The sequence below is a fragment of the Carcharodon carcharias genome, chromosome 27, assembly GCF_017639515.1.
Source record: "Carcharodon carcharias isolate sCarCar2 chromosome 27, sCarCar2.pri, whole genome shotgun sequence".
In the NCBI taxonomy this organism is placed as follows: domain Eukaryota; kingdom Metazoa; phylum Chordata; class Chondrichthyes; order Lamniformes; family Lamnidae; genus Carcharodon; species Carcharodon carcharias.
In genome coordinates, this window is record NC_054493.1 from 16,759,004 (window position 1) to 16,784,148 (window position 25,145).

At 44.1% G+C, this 25,145-nt stretch overlaps 2 protein-coding genes across 3 annotated transcripts in view; one reads left to right on the forward strand and one right to left on the reverse strand.

Moving 5' to 3' along the window:
• Window positions 1-818: 818 nt before the first annotated feature.
• The window catches only part of LOC121270178 (zinc finger protein 229-like), a 36,203-nt gene continuing 11,876 nt past the window's right edge, over window positions 819-25,145 (reverse strand). Inside the window, exons 1-4 of one of the 2 annotated variants that reach the window (XR_005941487.1) lie at window positions 19,957-20,132; window positions 17,622-17,971; window positions 10,968-11,017; window positions 819-2,708 (exon numbers count right to left, since the gene is read on the reverse strand). Coding sequence is in view for 1 of the 2 variants with exons in the window: in XM_041175485.1 (XP_041031419.1) it covers window positions 14,067-15,107 (1,041 nt within the window). In the remaining variant the exon portion in view is untranslated. Of the gene's footprint in view, window positions 2,709-10,967; window positions 11,018-13,766; window positions 15,217-17,621; window positions 17,972-19,956; window positions 20,133-24,763; window positions 24,770-25,145 lie in introns of those variants that run through there. The other variant, XM_041175485.1, reaches the window with a different exon arrangement.
• Window positions 5,129-8,920, forward strand: LOC121270179 (zinc finger protein 239-like). The gene is made up of 2 exons (XM_041175487.1): window positions 5,129-5,384; window positions 6,652-8,920. Exon 2 carries the CDS (start codon window positions 7,016-7,018, stop codon window positions 7,856-7,858), a length of 843 nt encoding a protein of 280 aa, XP_041031421.1. The 5' UTR covers window positions 5,129-5,384; window positions 6,652-7,015; the 3' UTR covers window positions 7,859-8,920.

Sequence of the window (25,145 nt, forward strand, 5' to 3'; positions counted from 1 at the left end):
TTAACAGGTTCACTTCTCTCCAATACTGAGGTTAGAGAGGGGAAATGCGTTGTTGACAGCAAGCAGTCTCAGGCATTTCATGTCTGATTGGATGTTTTTACTTAATTGGAAAAAATAGGCAAGTGTAACACAGAAATAAGAGAAGTTCATACACCACCACCCGCCCCCCTCCCCAACATTTTACATCATTATTTTGTTAAACACTCCAAGATTTAATCTTTTAAATCCCATTTGTCTTCAATACTCGACTTTCTAAGAGCTTCTTTTAAACTCTTCAACTCATCTGTGATGGGCCACTCTCTGTGCCAAACCTGCCTTTTAGGAAATAAATTGATCGTAATTTCTCTCTGTCAGGCTAACTTTCTCTCTTTCTATGTATCTGTCTTTCTCACTCTGCATCATTCTCCATCAATCCCACTCTCCACCGTATTTGGAAAATATATTGTTCTTCAATAGAAACAGGGGGAGGTCATTCAGCCATTGACGCTACTCTGAATTCACTAAGAGAATTGCTGATCTGCCTATCAGTATCATTCCCTTACCTCCATATTCCTCGTTCAACAAAAACGGAAACAACTCTGGCAAACCTCCAGGAGGAGGCTGGGTGGCGGGGGGGGGGGGGGGGGGGGGGGGGGGGCGGGGGGGGGGGGGGGGTGGTGGTATTCAACTCCACTTAAGCATTTGTTTATTGCGACGAGAATCTGTGTATCTACATATGTATCATTATTACACAGATAGAGAGATAAAAAGGAGGAAAACTGAAATGAATGAGGCGTATGAAGGCAGACATAAAGACAGAAGAATACATGATAGATGTATACTGCTAATAATGTACCTTTACTCTTCTGTGATTACAGATATCCTGTAACATGATAGTTCTGAACTTGATGTTGATTATCATATTTTGCTTCAAGATTCAAACATCCACCCAAGTTTGACACGTGGGGAATCTTCTCTGTTGCAGGGAGCTAGCTGCCTTTCCAGAGATTTATCAGAGGTTTCAATGATGATGATGGTGGTGGTGATGGTGATCATTACTATTATTTTATGTCTGTATAACAAAGAAACAGTGGAAAGTGGAAGGGATCCCCTTGTGACAGTCAATGAGGAAAGTAATGCTACACTAACCTGCACATTTAAATTGAGGAATCGTAGACTTCATGTGTGCTGATTTAGCCAGAAGGTCAGTAAACCTCCACCATGTCACACAGGAATGTTATTCCCACTTGGTCTGTAACAGTGGAACCATTCCCGCTGTAAACAGACTGACTGTAACCCAGCTCGGGGTGTTTCCATTCACTGACATGAGAAGGTGAGAACATCCTGAGACACGACAGCAGATTATTGAGGGTGGTGTTTTGAACGGTTGTCTTCAAATATCCAGCTCTCCTTTCACAGAGCAGATAGAGACAACGCGGTTCCTCAGCATCTGAATTGTGTGGGATGCGTTTCTGACAGGTAATTATGGGTTAAACACATTTACTTATTTAATTCGTTTTCTGAACATTATTTGAGTCAGAATTTTTAAAACCCACAGGACTGAGCTTTTCTTGTTCGAACATTTTCTTCAGATCTGAGCCTTGGAGATTCAGTCACTCAACCGCTGTCCTCAGGAAGTTACATTAGTGGTGACTTTGCACTGTCTCTATGAGGGTACACGGAGCATCAATTATTTATACTTGTCCCGGCATCCCCCAGACACACAGCCTGAGTTTATTCTGATGAAATATACCAGCGGTTATGCAGATAAAGCAGATTTTACAACTGCCCGTTTCTCTGCAGAGCTTAAGTTCACCATGTTGACTTTCTGGGGGCTGCAACTGACAGACACTGGAGAGTGTTACTGCTCCCCGAGACTCACAGTGACAGAAACCAGTGAAACTCTAAAACAGAAACTCCCCTCGCTCTGGATACCTGGGCTCCAGCTGCTGACGCCTGATATAAGGGCGGTCAGGTGCTGAAATGGTGCTGAGTCACGCTGCTGTGAGCTGACGCACACTGAGATGGAGACAGGAAGCAGCTTCTTGTGTGAAGGGCTCACAACAGACTGATTCTGTGACACTGAGGAATATTTTTGAGTGTCAGCAATCGTTGTCTCTGTGCTGATCTGAATATTGAGCCATGATTTTAAGGAGATAAATATTTGATCAGAAGCGGGAAGGAAGGTTTAACCTGTACATTGATTCTCTGACGGGTCTGTCCATCTGATTGGATTCTTCAATTTGTTTTCTCGGCTGCTCCTGGAGACAGTTGTGTGATAGTTTGACCCGAGGTTAATTTGATTTCCTCTAGATCTGTGTCTGAGCGCCTGACAGCCGCATTATGGCTGTATCTGCCAAGATCCTATCTGACACACAACAGACAGGAGCGCCCAGCCACAGTCCAAAGGTAGGTTTTGTACAGAGTTGAAACAGTTTTCCATCATTATGAGTCTGAGAGAGAGCGCAGCCCCGAAACAGTTAAACTGGTGAACTTAGTCGTGGCCTGGAGCTCAGATGAGAAACAAATTCCGAAGTCATCTCCTGTCTGTTGTTGTTCATCCCAAGACCATCTCCACACAACAAACTGGAGCTCCTTGTCTGGTTGTTGCCGGCACCAATATAAATAATACAAGTTTTATGCAGTGCTATAGGTACATATTGAAGTGATTGTTCCACCTTCTCTCCCGCTCTCTGATGGCTGAGTAACTGAATCTCCAACACTCTGATCTGTAAGATGCATTCAGGAAGAAGACAAGACCGAGTATTAAAAAGTGAAACAATATTAACACTTCAATTTGAATACAGTTCTACTGGAGTCATCCTTATCGAAAATAAACATCCCAAGTACAACCCAGATGCTCCATATCTCCCTGGACGCTGCCAAGCCCGAACCTGCCAGTCCCTTTATGAGGTTAAACCCAGACCAGAACAGACCCCGTCAGAGGATGCTGTAGATTCATCAATACTTCCTACTCCCATTGTTCTCCTACAATGAAGCAATGACCCCATAAATTTAAATCAGATTGAAATGAGGGCCCTGGGTCACTTGCAGCCATTTGGCGCACAGCATAAAGTCTCTGCTGATGGGGTCAGTCATTCAGTGAGTACAGTCTATGGATTGAGGTTAACTGCAGCCTTACTGAGGTTTGGATATTTAGTTCCTGGGCTCGAATCGGTCAGATTGCTGATTGTTTACTTCTGTCCGTGTATGATGACCTACAAAGAGCATAAACTTCATTGTCATGTCCATTCCATGTTTACACTCTGTGTGATAGATTTCCACTGATCACTTATATCACTGCCATGTGCCCGCTTTCCAGGTGACCTAGTGGTTAGAATTCAGTACTCTCTCCACTGTGACCTGTGTTCAATTCCCAGTTAATGCTGGGAATCTGAAGGAAAGAAAGAAAGTGCTGCAGATACTCAGCAAGCCTAGCATTTATGGAGAGAGAAAACGAGTTAACATTTCCAGTCATTACCTTATACAAAAAGAAATAAAACAAAATGGGAAATCAGAGATGACAGTCTGAAATTGTTGAGTCCAGGAGACAGTAAAGTGCTTAATGCAAAGATGAGGTGCTGTTGAGATTGTATTGAGCTTCATTGGAACATGACAGTAAACCATGGACAGAGATCTCAGCGTGAGAGGAAGGTGGAGAATTAAAATGGCAGGTTATCAGAAACTCGGGGTCATGATTGCAGACTGAGTAGAGATCTCTGCAAAGCAGTCACCCAACCAGTGTTTGGTTTCCTCAGTGTAGAGGAGGCAACATTGAGAACAGCAAATGTACTATATTAAACTGAAGGAAGTACTTATAAACTGCTGCTTCACATGGGAGGAGAGTTTGGGGCCTTGAATGGTGAGGAGGGGATAAAAGGGTAGGTGATACATTGCCTTTGTTCACTTGGAAAGATGCTGTGAGCAGGGGATTGATTGTAGTGGGTGAGAGAGAAGTGGATCGTGGATCACAGAGGGAATGGTCCCTTTGAAATTTTGAAAGGAGAGGGGGAAGGGGAACATAAGTTTGCTGGCAGCATCACACTGGAAATGACCTGTTGAATATGGGGGCTGGTGGGGTGGAAAGTGAGGATAATGGGAACCCCATCAGGCTTCTGTAAGGAAGTGGAAGATGTGAGAGAATTGGTTCGAGCATGGTCGAAGGACATGTCAAACACAATATCTGGGGGTTGGGGGTGTGGATGGGAGATCTTCAGTTGAGGAAAAAGGAGGATATATCCGAGGTGCTGTTACAGAAGGTTGCAACATCAGAACAGATGTGATTTTAATGGCGAAGCTAAGGGAATGAAATTGAATCCTTACAGGGTCTATGGATTAAGGAACTGTAGTTGTGGTAGCTCTGGGAAACGCTGCCTTATGATGAATATTTGTTGATAGCCTCTCCCCAGTGATTCATTCATTCACTCGACTCGCTAAGACACGAGTGAGTTCACATGTAAATGCACGGGTTGGATTCTGCTGTTATTGTTGCTGTTTTAGGGACTGTTGATTGTTCATCAATTCCCAATTCTCTTCTTTCTCCTGGATAATGGAGAGTCCGTTCACTTCAGTTTCAGTCCAATTTATTTCCTAATTTTATCAATTTCCCCAAGTGTCCACTCCATTACAACAAAAAAACACTATGAACTAAATAGAACTTTCAATGGCGGATCAGTCACCCAACATTCCCCGCGGTGCAGAATACCCCCTATCCACACCACAGGAGACCATTGCGCAGACGCAGTATGGAACAGGGCTCGGCGCATGTCGACCGACACAGGTTTGTTTTTCACATCTGCAGCTGGGAAGCAGCGGCCACTTGGTGGGATCGATGAGCCCAGAGATGTGCGGGGAGGCTTCATAAAAATCAGGTGTAGGCCTGAAGGTCCGAACAAGGATCTATCGGTGCGTTTGCACCTAACGAGTCGACAGTTGTAGTGCTTCTGATTACAAGCATGTTAACTGCTATCTTTATTGGGGTCAATGTACAATAGGCCGCATGCGCAGCCTCCATCTTTATCGGGGGGTCTATACACTCTAGGCCGCATGCGCCGTCGCGATCTTTATGCAGGGAGCATTGTGTAGACGGCGCATGCGTGATCGTTCTGCGGCCTGGAGCTGGAGGAGAGATTTCTATGCTGGACTGGCAGTGATGGCTTTTGAAAATTCCTTTTAGAGGGGATTAGAAGCCGTGGGGCACGAGGTGGAATTATAGACAGCAAACTCTTTGTTACTTCTGAGTATTTATTCTGCACTGATATTGGTGGCCTTTGAAGCTGTTTTTCCAGGGTATTAGAAGAGAAAGGATTTACAGATGGGAAACTCAAAGTAAAGATCACAATAAGATCTGACAGAGTCAATCGATTCATCAGAACCTGAATATCGTCAGCATCTTAATGTGGAAGGTAAAAAGCTGCAAATGCAACTTGTCTTTTGCACTGACATGCTGGGCATCATCATTCAGGTTGGAGATGTTTGTGGAGCCTCCTCCTCCAGTGAGTTGTTTGTCCACCACCATTCACCACTGGATGTGGCAGGACAGCAAAGCTTAGATCTAACCAATTGGGATCATGTAGCTCTGTCTATTGCTTTCTACTTCCACTGTTTGACATGTCTGTAGTCCTGTGTTGTATCTTCACCAGGCGGACGCCTCATTTCTCAATATGCCTGGCGCTGCCACACATTTTTAAAATTCATTCATGGGATGTGGGAATCACTGGCTAGGCCAACATTTATTGCCCATCCCTAATTGCCCTTGAGGAGATGGTGATGAGCTGCCTTCATGAACCGCTGCAGTCCATCACTGCTTCTTGAACTGCTGCAGTCTGCTGCTCTCCTACACTCCTCATTGAACCATGGTTAATTCCTAAGCTTGATGGTAATGGCAGAAATGAGGGATAGGCCAGGCCATGAGGTTACACATTGTGGTTGAATACAGTTCTGCTGCTGCTGATGGCCCACAGGGCCTCATGGATGTCCAATTTTGAGCTGCTGGATCCTCTCTGAATCTATTTCATTCAGCACACTGGTAGTGCCACACAACATGATGGAGGGTATCCTCAGTGTGTGAAGACAGCACTTGGCCCACCTGACTAGTCCAGTGATATCTTTCTGCACTTTTACAGCTTTTACTTTTATTGTTAATCAGTACTGAGGCCTGCAGAACAACACTGGAAACAGCCTTCCATTCACAAAAACATACATTGACCATGCACCACTGCTTCCTGCCATTAGCCAATTTTGCATCCAATTTGCCACTCCTTCTAGGGTCCAATGAGCTTTTACTTTCCTGCCCAGTCTGCCATGTGGGATCTTGGTCAATATGGAGAAAATGTTTCCATGTGTGAGAGAATCCAAAACTCGGGGCCAGAAATACAAGACAGTTCCTGAGAAATCCAATAAGGAGAAATGTGTTCACTCTGAGATTGGTTAGAATGTGAAACCCGCTGCCACAGGAAGTGACTGAGGCAAAATGCTTAGATATTTCAAAAGGAAACTAACTGATTACATGAGAGAAGAGGGAATAGAAAGATAAACTGAAAGGCTGAGTTGAGGCAGATGGAATGGAAGGGGATGAGTTTGGAGCATAAATATGGGCACAAACTTGCTGGACTGAATGGTCTGTTTCTGTGCTCTATATTCTAAGTAATTCTGTGTGAACTCCTTTTACAGGGGATTAGAACGGGAGGATTTACAGACAGGAAACTCAAGTCAAATATCACATCAGGATCTGACAGAGTCATTTGATTCATCATGACCTGAATATCATCGGTCTTTGATTGTGAAAGGAGATATGTTTGTCTGTTTGGTCTGTGGGAAAAGATTTCAAACATCAGTGTGACTGGAAAAGCATTGAGACACACACACCCGAGTGAGAGTGTTCCAGTGAACTGACTGTGGAAAGATCTTTAACCAGTTACAGATCCTGAAAAAACATCACACCATTCACAGTGGGGAGAAACCGTACACGTGTTCTGTGTGTGGATGAGGCTTCAACTGATCCTCCAACCTGGAGAGACACAAGGACACTCACACCATGGAGAAACCATGGAAATGTGGGGACTGTGGGAAGGGATTCAATTACCCGTCTGAGCTGGACACTCATCAACGCAATCACACTGGAGAGAAACCCTGTAAATGCGGGGACTGTGGTAAGGGATTCAATTATCCATCCCAGCTGGCAATTCATCGGCTCAGTCACACTGGGGAGAAACCATTCACCTGCTCCATGTGCAGGAAGGGATTCACAGAGTTATCCAAGCTGCACATGCACATGCGAGTTCATACTGGGGAGAGGCCATTTTCCTGCTTGGTGTGTGGGAAGGAATTTGCACAGTTATCCACCCTGCTGACACACCGACGTGTTCACACTGACAAGAGACCTTTTCAATGTTCAGAATGTGAGAAGAGTTTTAAAAGCAGAAGTGAGGTGGTGACACACCAACGCACTCACACTGGGGAGAGGCCATTCATCTGTTCTCTGTGTGGGAAGGGATTCACTCAGTCTTCCACGTTGCAGAAGCACCAGAGAGTTCACACTGGGGAGAGGCCGTTCATCTGCTCCGTGTGTGAGAAGGGATTCACTCAGTCTTCCAGTCTCATGCAGCACCAGAGAGTTCACACTGGCGAGAGGCCATTTACCTGCTCCAAGTGCAGTAAGGGATTCACCCATTCATCCCACCTGCTGACACACCAGCGAATTCACACTGGTGAGAAGCCATTCATCTGCTCTGTGTGTGGGAAGGGATTCACTCAAAAATTCAGCCTGCTGGGACACCAGCGACTTCACACTGGGGAGAGACCATTCACCTGCTCTGAGTGTGGGAAGGGATTCACTCGGTCATCCAATCTGGTGACTCACAAGCGAATTCACAAATGACTGCAGAGGTTGGATTCTGCTGTTGTTGCTGCTGTTAATCACATCCAGGATTGAACAATGTTCATTCTGACAGCTGGTGTTTCTTTCTGCTGATGTTTATAATCCCTGTAACTGGGCTGGAGTTTAATATTCTGTGAAATAAATCAGGCCTCGCAGTATCTGTGGAGAGAGAAACAGAGTTAATGTTTTGAGTCCATATAACTCTCGTCCTTCGAGGAAGAGTTATATTGGACTCAAAACATTCAATCTGTTTCTCTATCCACAGAAGTTGACAGACTTGCTGAGTTTTTCTGGCATTTCCTGTTTATATTTCAGAATTCCAGCATCCGCAGTTTTAAAAATATTCTTGTTGATTTTTGTCCTGAGTGTTTAACATCAGCTGGCTGGAGGTCAGAAAGGACAATCTGGGGGAAGGATCATACGGCAGGAACAGAACTTCAGCCTGGACACAGTCCTTCAAGGTCACACCGAGAGGGACAAACGGCACTTTGGTCTTTCTCATCTCTCTTCACTGACCAAAGTCCCCGTGTGGGTTAATCCTGAGGTGTGTAAGAAATATGTCCCAGCCACTCATGGTTCAAAGCTCCTAGACACAGACCAGAAGGCTCCTTTACAACTGGGTTTAGAGTCAAGAAGAACAACAGTGAATGCTGGAAATGTGCTGTCAAATCAGAGATTGGTGTAAAACTGTGATCTGTTCCTGACTGAGAGTGAAACGGCAGGTTTAAGTTTCCAGTCTGGAAATGATTGTGGTAATTATTCTAGAATCTTTAATGTGACCGTCTTGAATCTACCATTTTGAGGCAGGTGTTACTTTGTTTTCAAGAAAACTTCTGAAAATAAATTGGTTAAAGTCTGCAATTAAATTAGGAGGAGTTTGCATGAGCCTGTTAACTGTTGCTATAATTATACAACAGGCATTTGATCTTGATATAAAGAAGGGTACAGTAGCCTAATGGTTATCTTACTGGGTTAGTAATGCAGAAGCTGACCTGATAATCTGGTAAATGTCAGTTCAAATCCCACCACAGAAGTTGGGGAATTTAAATTCTATTAACTGAATAAAAAGCTGGTATCACATGAAACTACTGTGTGGTTGTAAAATTCTAACTGGTTCACTGACATCCTTTAGGAAAGGAACCTGTACTCCTAACCTCACCTGGTGACTCCAGAATCAGAGTAACATGGCTGACTCTGAAATGCTCTCTGAGCCACTCAGTTATGTCAAAACCATGAGGAGAAACTACAATGCAAACAGACTGCAGTGGCTCTAAAAGGCATCTCATCACCACCTTCCCAAGGACAATGATGGATGGGCAATAACTGGTGGCCTTGCCAATGACACCTGCAAGAGCTTGTCCTTGCTGACCTGATCAAAACCTGTCATAACATCCCAGAAATAGCTGCAAATCAAGAAATGGAAGGGAGGAAGTAACTCAAGAAAATTACAATCAGCCATGATCTGATTGAATGGCGGAGGAGGCTCGAGGGGCCGAGTGGCGGCCTCCTGCTCCCAATTTATATGTTCGTATGTACATCAATCAATCTCCTCTCAATCTCTTTTGCTCCAAGGAGAACAATCCCAGCCTTTCCAGCCCAACTTTATAACTAAAACCCCAATTCCTGGAACCATTCTGATAAATCTCCTTTTCATTGTCTCAAGGACCTTCTCATCTTTCCTAAAGTGTGGTGACCAGAACTGGACTCGAATTGGGCCGGAACCAGATCTTTATAAAACTTTAGCATAACTTTCCTGCTTTTATGCTCAATATCTCTTTTTATTGAAGTCCAGGCTCCCATCTGGTTTGCTAATCACTCTCAATATGAACTGCCTCCAAAGATCAGTGGACATGCAACCTCCCTTTGTCCCTCCACACTCTTTAGAATGGGCCATTAGGTCCATATTGCCTCTTCCAATCCCTTCTGCCAAAATGCATCACCTCACATTTCTCTGTATTCAACTCCATCTGCCACTTGCCTGCCCATTCTGCTAGCCTATCATGCCCTGTTGCAGGCAATTTGTATCATTGTCACTCTTTGCCTCTCCTCCAAGTTTAGCATCATCGGCATATTTGGAAATTTTTTTCTGCATTCCAAAATTCTAGTCATTTATATATATAGTATACAAGGAGTGGTCCCAGCACTGACCCTTGGAGAACATCACTGTACCAGCCTCAAATGATAGAAGAATAGAGCAGGAATGGTGGCCAATTGGCCCATTGTCTCTGTTCTGTCTCTGAAAATGTTACCATTCTGTCCCACTCCCCTGGTCTTCTGGTATTGACAAGGTGGATGTGGAAAGGATGTTTCCTCTTGTGGGTGAGTCCAGAACTAGGGGGCACTGTTTGAAAATTAGGGGTCGCCCTTTTAGGACAGGGATGAGGAAAATGTTTTCTTCAGAGGATTGTGTGACTTTGGAACACTCCGTCTCCGAAGGAGGTAGAAGCGGGGTCACTGAATATTTTTAAGGCAGAGGTAGATAGATTCTGGTTAGGTAAGGGAATCAAAGGCTATCGGGGATAGATGGGAAGGCGGAATTTGAATCACAAACAGATCAACCATGATCTTATTGAATGGCGGAGCAGGCTTTAGAGGCCGAGTGACCTACGTATGCTCCTATTTCATATGTTTGTATAAATCTTTCCTTATTAAGTAAAAGCTGAAATCACTTTTGAAAGTTACTATAGGATCTGCTTCCACCAGTCATTCAGGCAATGTGTTCCAGATCATCAGAACTCACTGAGTAAAATAATCTCTCCTCATCTTCACCCTGGATTTTTTGCCAATTATTTTAAATCTGTGTTCTGCAGCTACCAACCATTCTGCCAATGAAAACAATTTCTCCTTTGTAGATGATAACTCCTCAAAATGTCCACACCTCTATTAAATCACTTGGTAACCATCTCTGCTCTAAAGAGAACAATCTCAGCTTCTCCAGTCTCTCCTCAAAACTGAAACTGCTCATTCCCAGTTCCATTCTAGTAAATTTCACATGCTCCCTCTGCAAGGGCTTGACATCTTTCCTAAAGTGTGGTGCTCAGAACTGAACACCCAACTTAAAATTGAGGATGAATCAGTGATTTATAAAGATTCAGGATAAGTTCCTTACTTTTGTTCTCCATGTCTCCATTGATAAAGCCAAGGACCCCAAAGGGTTATCTGTAAAACAAAACAGCTGGATAAACCTTTCCTGCTCCCTTCAAAGATTTGTGTCTATACACTCCCAGGTCACTCTGTTCCTGCACTCTGTTTAAAATTGTACCATTTAGTTTATTCTGCCTCTCCTCATTCTTCCTCCGAAAATTCGTCATTGACTGTGAATCACTTTGGGATGTTCTGAGGGTGTGAAAGGTTCTAGAGGAGCACAAGAACTTTCTTTCTCTTTTACAGCTGATTAAAAGTTGTAGATTTTGAATCAAAGATTAAATTGAGATTGATATTCAAAGTTAACTATTTTACTACAGAGACAAGTCCAACTGGGAGTCAGTGAATTAAGAGGAAAGATCCCAGACAGCGGCTCTTCAAGGTACACTGCAGGCCTGACAGCTCAATCAGCTCCACTTTCAGCTCAGGAGACCTCAACAACTCCACATACTGTCCACAGGGGAGTTCTCCTGGTGCAGTGGGACCAACATTTGTGTTTTAACTAACACCACCAAAAAAAACTGGATTAATCGGCCACTGGTCTGATTGCTGCTTATAGAATCTAACTGCACAAACTGGCTGTTGTGAAACAGTAACAACTTGTATTTATATAACACAATTAATGTGCTTCAGACAAGTTTCATAAAACAAAAATTGACACTGAGTCACATCGGGGTTATTTTGCTAAATGGCCAAAGTTTGATTGGAGAGTCAGATTGTAACAAGAATCTCGAATAGGAGAGAGGTTAAGAGGTTTAGGGAAGGAATTTCAGAGCTGCACACCTGGGCCTGGTGACCAAAGGAGTAATTAAAATCAGGGGTGCTAAACAGTTCAGAATGTGAAGAGCGCAGATATCTCAGAGGGTGTGTGATTGGAGATTACAGAGATAGGGAGGGAAGAGGCCATGGAACAATTTGCAAACAAGGATGCAAATTTTAGAATCAAAGCATTGCTTGACCAGGAGCCAATCACACACTACATCAACATTATCATTGACCAGAAACTGAACTGAAACAGCCATATAAATACTGTGGCTACAAGAACAGGTCAAAATCTAGGAATTATATGGCAAGAAACTCAGCTCTTGACATCCCAAAGCCTGTCCACCATCTACAAGGCACAAGTCAGGTGTGTGTTGGAATACTGCCCACTTGCCTGGATGAGTTCAACTCCAACAACACTCAAGAATCTCAACACCATCCAGGCCAAAGCATCCTTTGGCACCTCGCTTGCTTGGCACCCCATCCACTAGCTTAAACATTCACACCCTCCACCAGTGACGCATAGTGACAGCAGTGTGTACCATCTACAAGATGTACTGCAGCAACTCACTAAGACTCCTTCGACAGCACCTTCCAAACCTGCAACCTCTACCGCCTAGAAGGTCAGCAGAAATATGGGAAGACCACCACCTGCAAGTTCCCTTCCAAGAAACACTCCATCCTAACTTGGAACTTTGTGATCATTCCTTCAATATCATTGGGTCAAAATCCTGGAACTCCCTTCCTAACAGCACTGTGGGTGTACCAACACCACTGGACTGCAGCAGTTCAAGAAGGCAGCTCACCACCACCTTCTCAGGGGCAACTAGGGATGGGCAACGGATGCTGGTCTAGCCGGGATGCCCATATCCTGTAAAAGAATAAATCAAAAAAGGTGAGGAATGGGTGAACGGGACTTGGTGTGAAAAAGCACAGGGGCAGAGTTTTGGATGATCACATGTTTCCGCATGGGGGTGGGATGAATATGAGAGTCTGACCTGGAATGTATTGGAATTGTCAAGTGTAAAGGTAACACAGGCATGGATGAGGGTTTCAGCAGATGAGCTGGGGTGGGGTTGAGACAGGCAACGTTATGAAGGTTGAAATATCTGGTATTAGTTATGGTGTGGATATGTGGTCACAAACTCATCTTGGGGTTATCTGACACCATGATTGTGAAGAGTGTTGTTCAGCTTCAGACAGTTCCCAGGGAGAGGGATGGGCTCAGTAGTTAGGGAACGGAATTTGTTGTGATGACCGAAGACAATGGCTTTGTCTTCCCAATTTTTAATTGGAGGAAATTTCTGCTCCAGTACTGGGTGTTGGATAAGCAGTTTGAAAATTTAGTAACAGTGGAAGAATGGAGAGGGATGGTGGTGTGGTAGAGCTGGGCGTTGTCAGTGTACATGTGAAAACTAACACGGTGCTTTTGGATTATGTCACCTACTGGCAGCATGTAGATGAGGAATAGGAGCGGCCAAGGATAGATCCTTGGGGGACACCAAGTTCAAGGGCTTTGGAGAGGAAAGGGAAATTGGAGATGGGGAGTAGGTTGCAACGAGTAGAGTCAAGGGTTGTTTTAGGATGTGTGGTGATGGTGTAGTTAAAGATGAGAAGGACAATATCAAGAGGAGAGAAAATTGTTAACAATATCAGCTAACAAGGGGAAGATGGATGGACTGTAGTGTATTGAGAATAGGGTGAATGGAGCAGAAAGTGGGTCTGGGACAAGATGAGCACTGAGAGGGAGATAGAAGAGAAACTGGAGAAAGATGTGAGTTCAGGGCCCAGACAAACAGGAACTTTAGAGACAGTTTGGCCCGGTGGACTAGTGGAAGGGAGGGAAGCAGCAGAGACAGCTGATCAGAGGGTCTGACACTTAGTGATAGAGAAGATCCATGAGCTTGTTGTTGGAGGTGAGGATGGAGGAGAGAGCACTTAAAAAGTAACAAACTTATGTTTGAGATATTAAAAAGATTCAACACCCTGTGTTTAGCGCAAAACTGATTTATTTGCCTTTTATCCATAACCTTAACCCCTTTAATTGGGCTGGAGTTTATTAACATCAGCAGAAACAGAATCCAATGAATATGGTTCAGTCCTGAATGTGGTTAACAGCAAAATCCCATCACTGTGGAAACTTGTGAACTTGCTGGTGTTTCAGCAGGGTGGATGACTGGGTAAACCTCTTCCCACACAGAGCAGGTGAAAGGCCTCTCCTGTGTGGACTCACTCATGGACAGTGAGTTCAGATGATTGCATGAACCCAGTCCCATACTGAGGGCACCTGAATGGCTTCTCATCAGTTTAAGTGAACTTGTTGGTGTCTCAGCAGGTGGGATAACTGAGTGAATCCCTTCCCACACTTGGAGCAGGTGAACGGCCTCTCCCCTGTGTGAACACGCTGGTGATTCAGCAGGTGGGATGTTTGAGTGAAGCCCTTCCCACACTCAGAGCAGGTGAATGGTCTCTCCCCAGTGTGAACTCGCTGGTGTATGGTGAGTTCAGATGATCGCCTGAACCCAGTCCCACAGTGAGAGCACCTGAACGGTCTCTCATCAGTGTGAACATGTTGATGGGACATCAGTTCCCCAGAACTTTTATAGCACTTCCTGCAGTCTGGGCATTTGAAAGGTCTCTCAGCCGTGTGAACTCGCTGGTGTGTAAGCAAGTGGGATGAATAAGCAAATCCCTTCCCACATTCAGAGCACATGAACTGTCTCTCCCCAGTGTGAATTCGCTGGTGTACAATGAGTTGCGATAATCGCCTGAACCCAGTCCCGCAGTGACAGCATCTGAATGGTCTCTCATCAGTGTGAACACGTTGATGATGTATCAGGTCCAGGGAACTTATATAGCACTTCCTGCAGTCTGAGCATTTAAAAGGTTTCTTATCAATATGAACTCGCTGGTGTCTCATCAGGTTGGATGAATTAGTGAATCCTTTCCCACACTCAGAGCAGGTGAGTGGTCTTTCCCTAGTGTCAACTCGCTGGTGTCTCAGCAGGTGGGATGACCAAGTGAATCCTTTCCCACACTTGGAGCACGTGAATGGCCTTTCCCCAGTGTGTATTTGCTGGTGAGTCAGCAGGTCAGATGACTGAGCGAATCCCTTCCCACACTCGGAGCAGGGGAATGGTCTCTCCCCAGTATGAACTCGCTGGTGTGTCAGCAGGTTGGATGACTTAGTGAATCCCTTCCCACACTTGGAGCAGGTGAACGGCCTCTCCCCAGTATGACCTCGCTGATGAATTTCCAGCTCAGATGGGTAATTGAATCCCTTCCTACAGTCCCCACATTTCCATAGTTTCTCCCCGGAGTGAACAGTGCTTTTTGCTTCCATGTTCAAAGGCTGATAATATTCAGGTCAGAGTGAATCGAGTGACCCCGTGAGATCCAGATGAGATGTTTGGTTTCAGTTTTTTCACTGCAAATCCTCCCCTTCTAATACCCTGCGAAATTGATTTAAAACAGAAAAAAGGGAGTGAGAGAGAACCCACAAAAACACAAAGGCAGGTTGTGAAATTGAACTGAAGGATTTGGTAATTTGTGGAGCTGGCACTAGGAAAAAGTGACCATGAAAACTGCTGGATTGTCCTAAAAACGTAACTGGTTCACTAATGTCCTTCAGGGAAGGGAACCTGCCACCCAGTCTGGGCCTACACAAGACTCTGGTCTCTATGGGAAGAGAGGAGGAAGAAGGCAGGGAGCAAAGGAGAGGGATAGGAAGCAGATTTTATATATATATATACAGCTTGACCATAACTCTGACAGAATCTCCAATACCTTCAACCTACACACCACCTAGAGAGACCAGGGTAGCAGGTGTTCCTGCTCCAAGTCACACACCATCCTGACTTGTCTGACATCCAGTACTGGATGAGCAGAAATTTCCTTCATTTAAATATTGTGAAGACTGAAGCCATTGTCTTCAGTCCCTGCTACAATGTCCACTCTCTAACCAACTCCATCGGTCTCCTCAGCAATTGAACCAGACTGTTCACAATCACAGTGAAATATTTCACCCCAAGATAAACTTCCAACCACATATCCACATCATCACCAAAACCATCTATTTCCACCTCAATAACATTGTCCAACTCTGCCCAGTCTCAGTTCACCAGCTTCTGAAACCATCATCCATTCCTTTGTTACCCCTAAACTTAACAACCCGAATGCACTCCCAGCCGGCCTCCCACATTCAACCTCTCTGTAATCCTGAGGTCATCCAAAACTCCGCTGCTCGTGTGCTACTCGCACCAAGGGCAGAGTTTAGCCCTCACCGGGTGGGCTTGGCAGGGGCGAGTGGGAGCAATTGGGAAGCTGACCGCTGCCTGCGATTGGGGCCCGAGCATAATTTCACACTGGCAGATCAATTAAGGCATGCCCAGCATGAATTGTGTGCTGCAGCACTGCCTGTGTGGAGGAGAGCGAGCATGCGTGTGGAAAATCTCCCTGAGGCACAAAGCTGCCTGACCTCATCGTGCGTCATTTTACACTCATTCCAATTGGGCACACGCCCACCTGACGAGCAGAAAATTCTGCCCCAAGTCACCTTTTTATTCATTCATAGGATGGCTGGCTGGACCAGCATTCATTGTCCATCCCTAATTGCCCTCGAGAATGTGATGCTGAGCTGCCTTCTTGAACCACTGCAGTCCATGTGGTGTAGGTACAGCCACAGTGCTGTTAGGGAGGGAGATCCAGGATTTTGACCAACTGACAGTGAAGGAACAGTGATATATTTCCAAGTCAGGATGTTGTGCGACTTGGATGGGAACTTCCAGTTGGTGTATTTGCTGCCCTTGTCCTTCTAGATGGCAAGGGTCACGTGCTTGGAAGGTGCTGCCGAAGGAGACTTGCTGAGTTGCTGCAGTGCATCTTGTAGGTGGTACACACTGCTGCTACTATGTGTCAGTGGTGGAGGGAGTGAATGATTAAGGGTGGTAGATGTGGTGTCAATCAAACAGGCTGCTTTGTCCTGGATGGTGTCGAGCTTCTTGAGTGTTGTTGGAGCTGAACTCATCCAGGCAGGTGGAGAGAATTCCATCACACTCCTGACCTGTGTCTTGTAGATAGTGGGCAGGCTTTGTGGAGTCAGAAGACGAGTTGCTCCTCACAGGATTCCGAGCCTCTGACCTGCTCTTTTAGCCACAGTATTTTTGTAGCTAGTCCAGTTCAGTTCCCGGTCAATTGTAACTGCGCCCCCTCCTCCCCCGGATGTTGACGTTTGGGGATTCAGCGATGGTAACATTGAATTTCAAGCGGAGATGGTTAGATTCTCCCTTATTGGAGATGGTCATTGCCTGGCACTTGTGTGGCACGAATGTTCACCCACCTTCCCTGTGCCCACTGACCTACAAAAGCTCCAGGTATGAAATATCAACATTTTAAAATTCTCACCCTTATTTTCAAATCCTTTTGCCCTCCCTATCCCTATAATCTCCTTCAGCCCAACCAACACCACCCTCATCCATCCCCACACACAGATCTGCGCTTCTCTCATTCCAACATCCTGAGCATTCCTGATCTTAATCGCTCCGTCTTTGGTTGCTACACCTTCAGCTTCCAAGGCCATAAGCTGTGGAATTTCCCTCCTCAACCTCTCCATCTTTCTGACTCGCATTCCTCCTTTAAGATACTTCTTCAAACTTGCCACTTTGACCAAACTATTGGCCATCTACCCTCATATCTCCTTATGTGGGTCAGTGTCAAATGTTATTTACAGCATTTCTGTGAAACACCTTGGAAATTTCTCTTCCATGAAAGGCGTGATATAAATACAAATTGTTGTTGTTGATTTGGACATATATCACTTCCTTCATCATTGCTGGGTAAATAACCTGTAACTTCTTACCTAATAGCATTGTGGGAGCACCTTCACCACAGATTGCAGCAGTTCAAGAAGGTCAAACATCATCTTCTCCACAGGTAACTGGGGATTGGTCATATCTGCTGCTGGTCTTGTGTTCGTGAAAGGGCAGGGGAGTGGGACCAGCTAGTTTATTCTTGCAGACAGCCAGCACAGGCAGGACAGGTTGAATAGCCTCCGTCAGTACTGTAATCATTCAATGATTCTATGACTTGATGAAAAAGGACCCAGACTGGAGTCAAGGAATTAACATCTGCAACGAAAAGGCCACTGTCCTATAAACTGGCTCTTAACTGGTCTGTCGCTGATTCTAATCTCAGTTCTGTGAGCAACACCTGCAATAAAATATGTCAGAAAGATATAATAATTCTCATTATATTGTTGGAATTTATTGTAAAATAGAGTATTAGTAGGATGTGTCTATATGTGGCTGTGTGTGTGTGTGTGTGTGTGTGTGTGTGTGTGTGTCTAGGACTTGATTGGATAAGAGGCAGCTAGTCTGGGTGCTTTGATGTAAGGAGGAGTAAGATTTCAAATGTTAATTAGGTAAACATGGAGAAGTTTAGAAACATAGGTGTCAAGGGAACATTTGCATTTTTAAATAAACCAGGCTAGATTGTTTTCAAAAGAGGGAGTGAAATGTGTCACCTAGCCAGGTGAAGTTTAGAAAGTGTGTGTTTATTTTTCCCAAAGGTGCATAGTAAAACTTAGTGCTACGAGAGGTTTTAATTATCAGGGAGATAAAGTCTAAAAACATAGTGAAACAATGGGTATTTGCATTGAAAGAGGGAAATATGTATAAAGGAGAGAAGACTGTTTGTAAGGGAAGGCATTTTTAAGAGCTTACAAGTGTGAAAAAGCCTTCAGCCTCTATGCCTCAGGTTGCTGTCTTCAAAGGACTGAAGTTAAGAAAATTCTCTTTGAATTCGACTTGCTCAGGGTATTATGTTTCTTTGCCTTGGTCTTTTAAAATCTATGTGTCTTACTGTTGCCTTAATGAGTTAGGTTGATTAGGGGATTTAGAAGTTATCATAGTAGTAATTTGTAGATTTATGTATGTATTTAAAAATAATTTCTCTTATTAATAAATGTTTAATTTAGTTTTATAAAAACCTTTAAGACTTGGTGGTCTTATTACTACTGAATTCAAGGCACACATCTCAAAATTTACACAAACTTCAAAACAAGTTGTGGCAGTTGTTTCAAGTTTCCCTTTGGGATTTGAACAACTCAGCATTTACCATCAACTGTGTCATAACAAATAATAGCAAAATACCACAGCTGATGGAAATCTGAAATAAAAGGAGAAAATGCTGGAAATACTCAGCAGATCAGGCAGTATCTGTGAAGAATGAAAGAGTTAACATTTCAGGGTGTGTGGAATCAATTATGGAGAATAAAAATGGTGCAGAATTTGACGGTCAACATAAGCTCAAAAGCAGAAGAGAAATGGCCTATAGTGCAGAAAAAAACAATCCTTGACTATGAAAGGTACTGTGGGAAGATAAGCTGGGAAGCCAGCAGCATATGGTCGGGGGAATGGGCAGCAGTGGAAACCACATTTAGGCATGGTCGGCAGAAGTAACAATAAAATACTAAACATAGTTAAAATACACCCAATATTAGAGATAGAGGAAGTTAGACAGTAACAGAGAGGTGATCAGGAGGGCAGAGGTGAAACAGAGCAATGGATGCACATGGATTCAGATCCACAAAAAAGGAGCCACACCAGCCCCAGGGCCATGGAACCAGAGCACAGATAACAGAGCAGAGCAGTAAAAACTCTAAATTGTAGACAAATGTTCAAAAATACTCACATCTGAAACAATTTCACACTTTTCAATTTTATAATCTCCTGTTGGAGCCTGCAGCTAAGAGATATCAGAAGCACTGGAGTCAGAGAAAAATATCTCAGTTGAGGAAATACCCGGGGAGCGGGGTGATGTCACCTCGCAATTGTCGGTGTGTGATGACATCACAGACACGAACACAGAACATCTGGGTCTGTGCAAACCAGTGATCACCACACATTATGAAGGATGTGAGCGCCCTTGAGAGGGTGCAGAGGAGATTTACCAGAATGGTTCCAGAGATGAAGGAAAGGTTAGGTTGGAGAAACTGGGGTTGAGAGAAGATTTGATAGAGGTGTACAAGTTTATGACAGGTTTAGAGTAAGTAGATAAAGAAAAGCTGTCCACATTAGCTGATCATAAAAGGATTTCAGGACACAGATTAAGATTTTGGACAGGATCTACAGGATGGATGTGAGGAAGAACAGTCACATGCAGTGAGTGGTAATGATCTAGAACTCAATGCTTACACTGAAAAGACGATTATATCCAGGTTCTGATGAATTGAGTGCCGCTGTTAGATTTTGATGTGATATTTGGTTTGAGTTTCCTTTCTGGATGTCCTCTTCTAATACACTGTAAAAGAAGTTTACAGGTCATCACGGATCGACCAGGATAGAACTTCAGAAGAGACAAACATTTCCCTTGGTTTGAGTTTGCTGTGTGTTAATCCTCCCCTTCCAACCCCCTGTAAAAGGAGTTTCCAAAATCCATCCCTGACAGCCCAGGATAGAAATTCACAGCATCCTCTCCTCCTGCTACCTGGCCTAGGATGAGTGCACATGGGCCCTGCTGCAGATTGCCCCTCATTGTCATCAGCAGTCCCTCTGTTAGAGGATGGCGTCTACTCAGGGTCGTGAGTTTCTGCCGTGGATCTTCATGTGACTGGACAGACCCGCAGATCATTGGACACATGGGGCAGGACATCCCATGAGGTGGTGGGATCAGGAGAGCAGGATTTGCTTCCTTTTCTTTGCTGCTCTGCCTCAGTAATAAGACACTGGGACTCAAAGCGTGATGCAGCTTGATGGACAGGTTGTCCCCATTCTGAACTATTGGCCACAGGCTCACCCCAGTCATTGAAAACATTGCCCAGGGCGGCCGTTAACCCGCGCCAAGCCCTGGAACCTGCGGCCACGCTCGGTCTAAACGGGGACCGTTAAGTTCTTTTTCGGGGTTTGCGGTTTACACAACATCTTTACGAAGCCTCTCCGCCCATTCGCCGGGTCCACCGGTCCCTCCAAATGTGGACCCAAGAGAAAAAGTCTCTCCATCGCCATTACCCTCACTGCTTCAGTCATTGTCCCACCCTCACTCACTCCGATTGGTTGGAGGACCAGCCGCACCAGCTCGGTCCTCCAGTCCCGCCCTTTCTTCCTATTGGCCCGGAGCTGCCGTCAATCACCCGGGCATTGTGACGGTTTCCAAAGCTGAGAGTGGCCACAGACTCAGCCTGACTTGCTGGTTCTTGCCAGCATTTTCTGTTTGGGAGTTAGAGCTAGAGATGGATAGTTAGTTCCCCTCTGTCCGGGGAGGGATTCACACTCATTTCCCCAGTGCAGTGATTATCATGTTTACTGCACATGAGAAAGTCCCCGGTTCAATCCTGGCTGGAAACTTTGTGTTTAAAGTTGTTTTTGATGATGAATAAACAGTGAGTTTAGTTTCATGTTGAACATAGTGGAAGTTACTGTTGTCTCAATCTTTAAAATTTATTTCTCTTACTTATTTAAACAATAATGTTAAGTGATTCAAAACTGATCCACCATGATCCAAGAACAACATACCGCAGATGCTGAAAATTCTACCTCAAACTTAAGAAATTGAAGCAGCAATCAGCCATTTGGCCCATCGAGGCCACTCTGCGATTCATTTAGATCATTGCTGGTCATCCACCTTAACACCACTTTCTCGCACTTTCCCCATATCCTCTGATGACATTAATATCCAGAAATCTATTGATTTCTGTCTTGAACATGCTCGGTGATTGAGCTTCCACGGCTGTCTGGGATAGAGAATCCCAAAGATTCACCACCCTCTGAGTGAAAAAAATCCTCCTCATCTGTCTTTAATGGCCTGTCCCTTATTCTGAGACTGTGTCCCCTGGTTCTAGACTCGCCAGCCAGATGAAACATCTTATCTACATTGATCCTGTATGAATTTTGTAAGTTTCAATGAGATCACTTTTCATTCTTCGAAACTCTGGAGAAGAAAGACCCAGTTTCCTCAATCCCTCCTCATAAATCAATCCCGCCATCCCAGGGATTAGTCTGGTGAGCTTCTGTTGCACTCCCTCTATGGAAAGTATATCCTTCCTTAGATAAGGAGAACAAAACTGTACACAATACTCCAGGTGTGGTCTCACAAAGGCTGTACAATTGCAGCAAGACATCTTTACTCCTATTATCAAATCCCATTGTAATGAAGGTCAACATACCATTTGCCTTCTTAATTGTTGCTCCACCTGTATGATAGCTTTTAGTGACTCATCAACAAGGACACGCAGGTTCCTTCGGACACCAACACTTCCCAATCTCTCATCATTTAAGAAATAATCTGTCTTTCTGTTTTTTTTCTACCAAAGTAGATAACTTCATACTTATTCACATTATATTCTGTCAGCCTTCTTCTTGCCCATTCACTTAACCTGTCCAAGTCTGCTTGAAGCCTCCTTACATCCTCCTCACAACTTACATTCACACCTACCTGTGTGTCATCAGCAAATTTGGAACTATTACATTTGGTCCTATACCCAAATTATTTATATAGATTGTGAACATTTGTGGCCCCAACACTGATCCTTCAGGTACCCCACTTGTAACAGCCTGCTACACTGAACATGACATGTTTTTAATTGAATGAATTTGGTTTATCTTTTAATCAGGAAAATGCACAAACAAGGTGCACACAAATTTCAAATCCACCATCTTGCTATTCAGCAATCATATTAATTTAGCCTGTCCTAGTGTCACCATGCTGAAATCCAGTCATTCTCCAGCATTGTTCTTCATGGCATAATTGCTGAATTAAGAATGAAAATGGATCCCTGCTTCATTATAATCGTCAGAGACAAATTTGTAGATGCTCCAGAATGTCATAGACTGGCTCGTTGGATTTGTTCATTTAAACTGGTCTTATTTTCTGCTAATGTGAAAAATGGCTGAATAAGCGATGTTGAATCACAGCTGGAAACCACAGTCCTTTCTCCTACTGATCCTTCCAACAAACTGGCATTTGGGACAATGGTGCGTTGGAAACTCAGGTTAGCTTGGTCTCCATATTATAAAATGGATCTAGCAGCACTGAAGAAAGCATAAGAAAGATCTACTGGAATGATGCCAGAAATGAAAAGTTGTATTAAACACAAAAACTGAGCATGTTAAATAGGTTTTCTCGAGAAAAGAAAGTATGGAATGCCCTGACCGAGGAATTTAAGGTTATACAGGGATTTGACAGGGTAGACACGTGGAAGATGTTTCCACTTGCATATAGATGAGAATAAATATGTTAGTCATGAATGAATGTAATGTCCAACTTGTTTAACCAGAGATAAGAACATAAAATGCTGGAAATACTCAGAATATCTGACACATTAGTGGATTGAGAAACAAAGTTAAATTTTCAGGTCTGTGCACTGACAGTGGAGTTCTGAGAAAAGGTCATAGACCTGAAATGTAAACTCAGTTTCTCTCTCCATATATACAACCAGGCCTGCTGATAATCCCAGCATTTTCTGTTTTTGTTTCAGATTTACAGCACCCACTTTTCTCTATTTGGAACTCCCTCCCTACCAGCACTGTGGGTGTACATACATGACATGGTCTGCAACAGTTCAATAAGGCAGCTCACCACTGCCTCAAAGGTAATTAAGGGTGGGCAACAATTGCTGTCCTAGCTAGCAATGCCCACAAGCCATGAATGAATAATTAAAAAATGGTTGAGAATTTAGAACTCATTTCTGCAATGGTTTGAGATCCCACCATGAAAAGGTCATTCAATAGGTGAAAATGGAAATGGATTCACTCGATCATCGTATTTGCTGACATAACAGCAACAGTCACGCCTGAGGGAGATTATTCAGACACTTCATGTGTTCAAAGGAATTCACTTAGTCTGCCCAGCTGTTAATAACCTTACTTTAAATGTTCAAAACATTTCATCCACAATCGGAACGTTCTTACTGACAAGTTGGAGTTGAAATGTTGTTTGTATAGGGGGAGAAAAATCACTTTTTCACCCCAGCTGCTGAGACTCCAGTGAGTTCAAATCCAATTGTACGGGATTGCTCTGCTGTTAATGGCATCCAGGATGGAACTGTGGTGGAGAGCCCGTGTATTTTTTTGCCGCATTTATGCCGGCTTTAATAATTTTATATCTTGACCCCATGGCTCCAATCGTATTTGGATCACAAAATATAATATTTTCTTCAAAAATTAAACCACTCAATGGCAGGGTGCTTACCCAGCATTCACAGCGGGGCTGAATGTGCCCTATCTTCATGACAGGAGTGCCTTGTGCAGTCGCAGAACCGGGCTGTGGTTCAAGCATGCGCCTTAATGGCTCTAACTGGAGCATGTGCAGTATGAGCTGTACCAAGAGCTGAGAAATGGCGAGTGAATGGAGCCGGTGGCCGGGGAGGTTTCACAAACACCCAGTGGAGGTTTTAACCCCAGCAGATTATCACATTGAAAACTGAAATTGTTTCAGAGGTGAGTACTTTTGACCATTCACCTGCAATTTAGAGCTTTTTGTGCAATGCTCTGTGATCTAACAATGGGTGTATTTTAATTCTGTTCAGTATTTTACTGTTATTTCTGCTGACTGTGTCTCAGTGAGGTTCCCACCGCTGTCCATCCCCTGACCATGTGCTGCTGGCTTTCCAGCTTCATCTTCCCACAGCATCTTTCACAATCAAGAATTGTTTTTCCTGCACTATAGTCCATTTCTCTTCTGCTTCTGCACTTATATTGACAATCAGATTTTGCATCATTTTTATTCCCCGTAATTCATTCTACAACATTAATCCTGTTTCTCTCTCCACAGATGCTGCCAGACCTGCTGAGTTTTTTTAAACACTTCCTGTTTTATTTCAGATCTCCAGCATCTATAGTATTTTGCTTTCATTGAAGTCAGGATGGTGTGTGACTTGGAGGGGAACTTGGAGGTGATGGTGTTCACATATACCTGCTACCCTTGTCCATCTAGGTGGTGGAAGTTGAGGGCTTAGAAGATCCTGTTAAAGTTCTGGTTGAGTTGTAGGTATATGAAATCCCTCACCTTCACCTCCTTACCCCTCCATCTTTCTCTCTCTGCTCCAATAGAGGTCAGTGTCCTGTGTAGACCCAGATCAGGTGGTCGGTTCCTTCCCTGAAGAACATTAGTGGACCAGTTGGGTTTTTACAACAATCCAGCAGCTTTCACAGTCATGTTTTCCTGGTGCCAGCCCCACAAATTACCAGGTTCATTCAGCTCAATTTCACAACCTGCCTTTGTCTTTTCACTCCCTTTATTCTGTTTTAAATCAATTTCACAGGGTATTAGAAGGTGATGATTTGCAAACATCAAACTAAACATCACATCAGGATCTGACAGTCGCCCAATTTATCGTACCCTAAATATCATCGGATTTTGAACGTGGAAGGAGAAAGCAGCTTTCACA

Bases quoted from the DNA above. Each gene is read 5' to 3' on its own strand.
- LOC121270179 (XM_041175487.1), top strand. From the start codon at position 7,016: ATGGAGAAACCATGGAAATGTGGGGACTGTGGGAAGGGATTCAATTAC.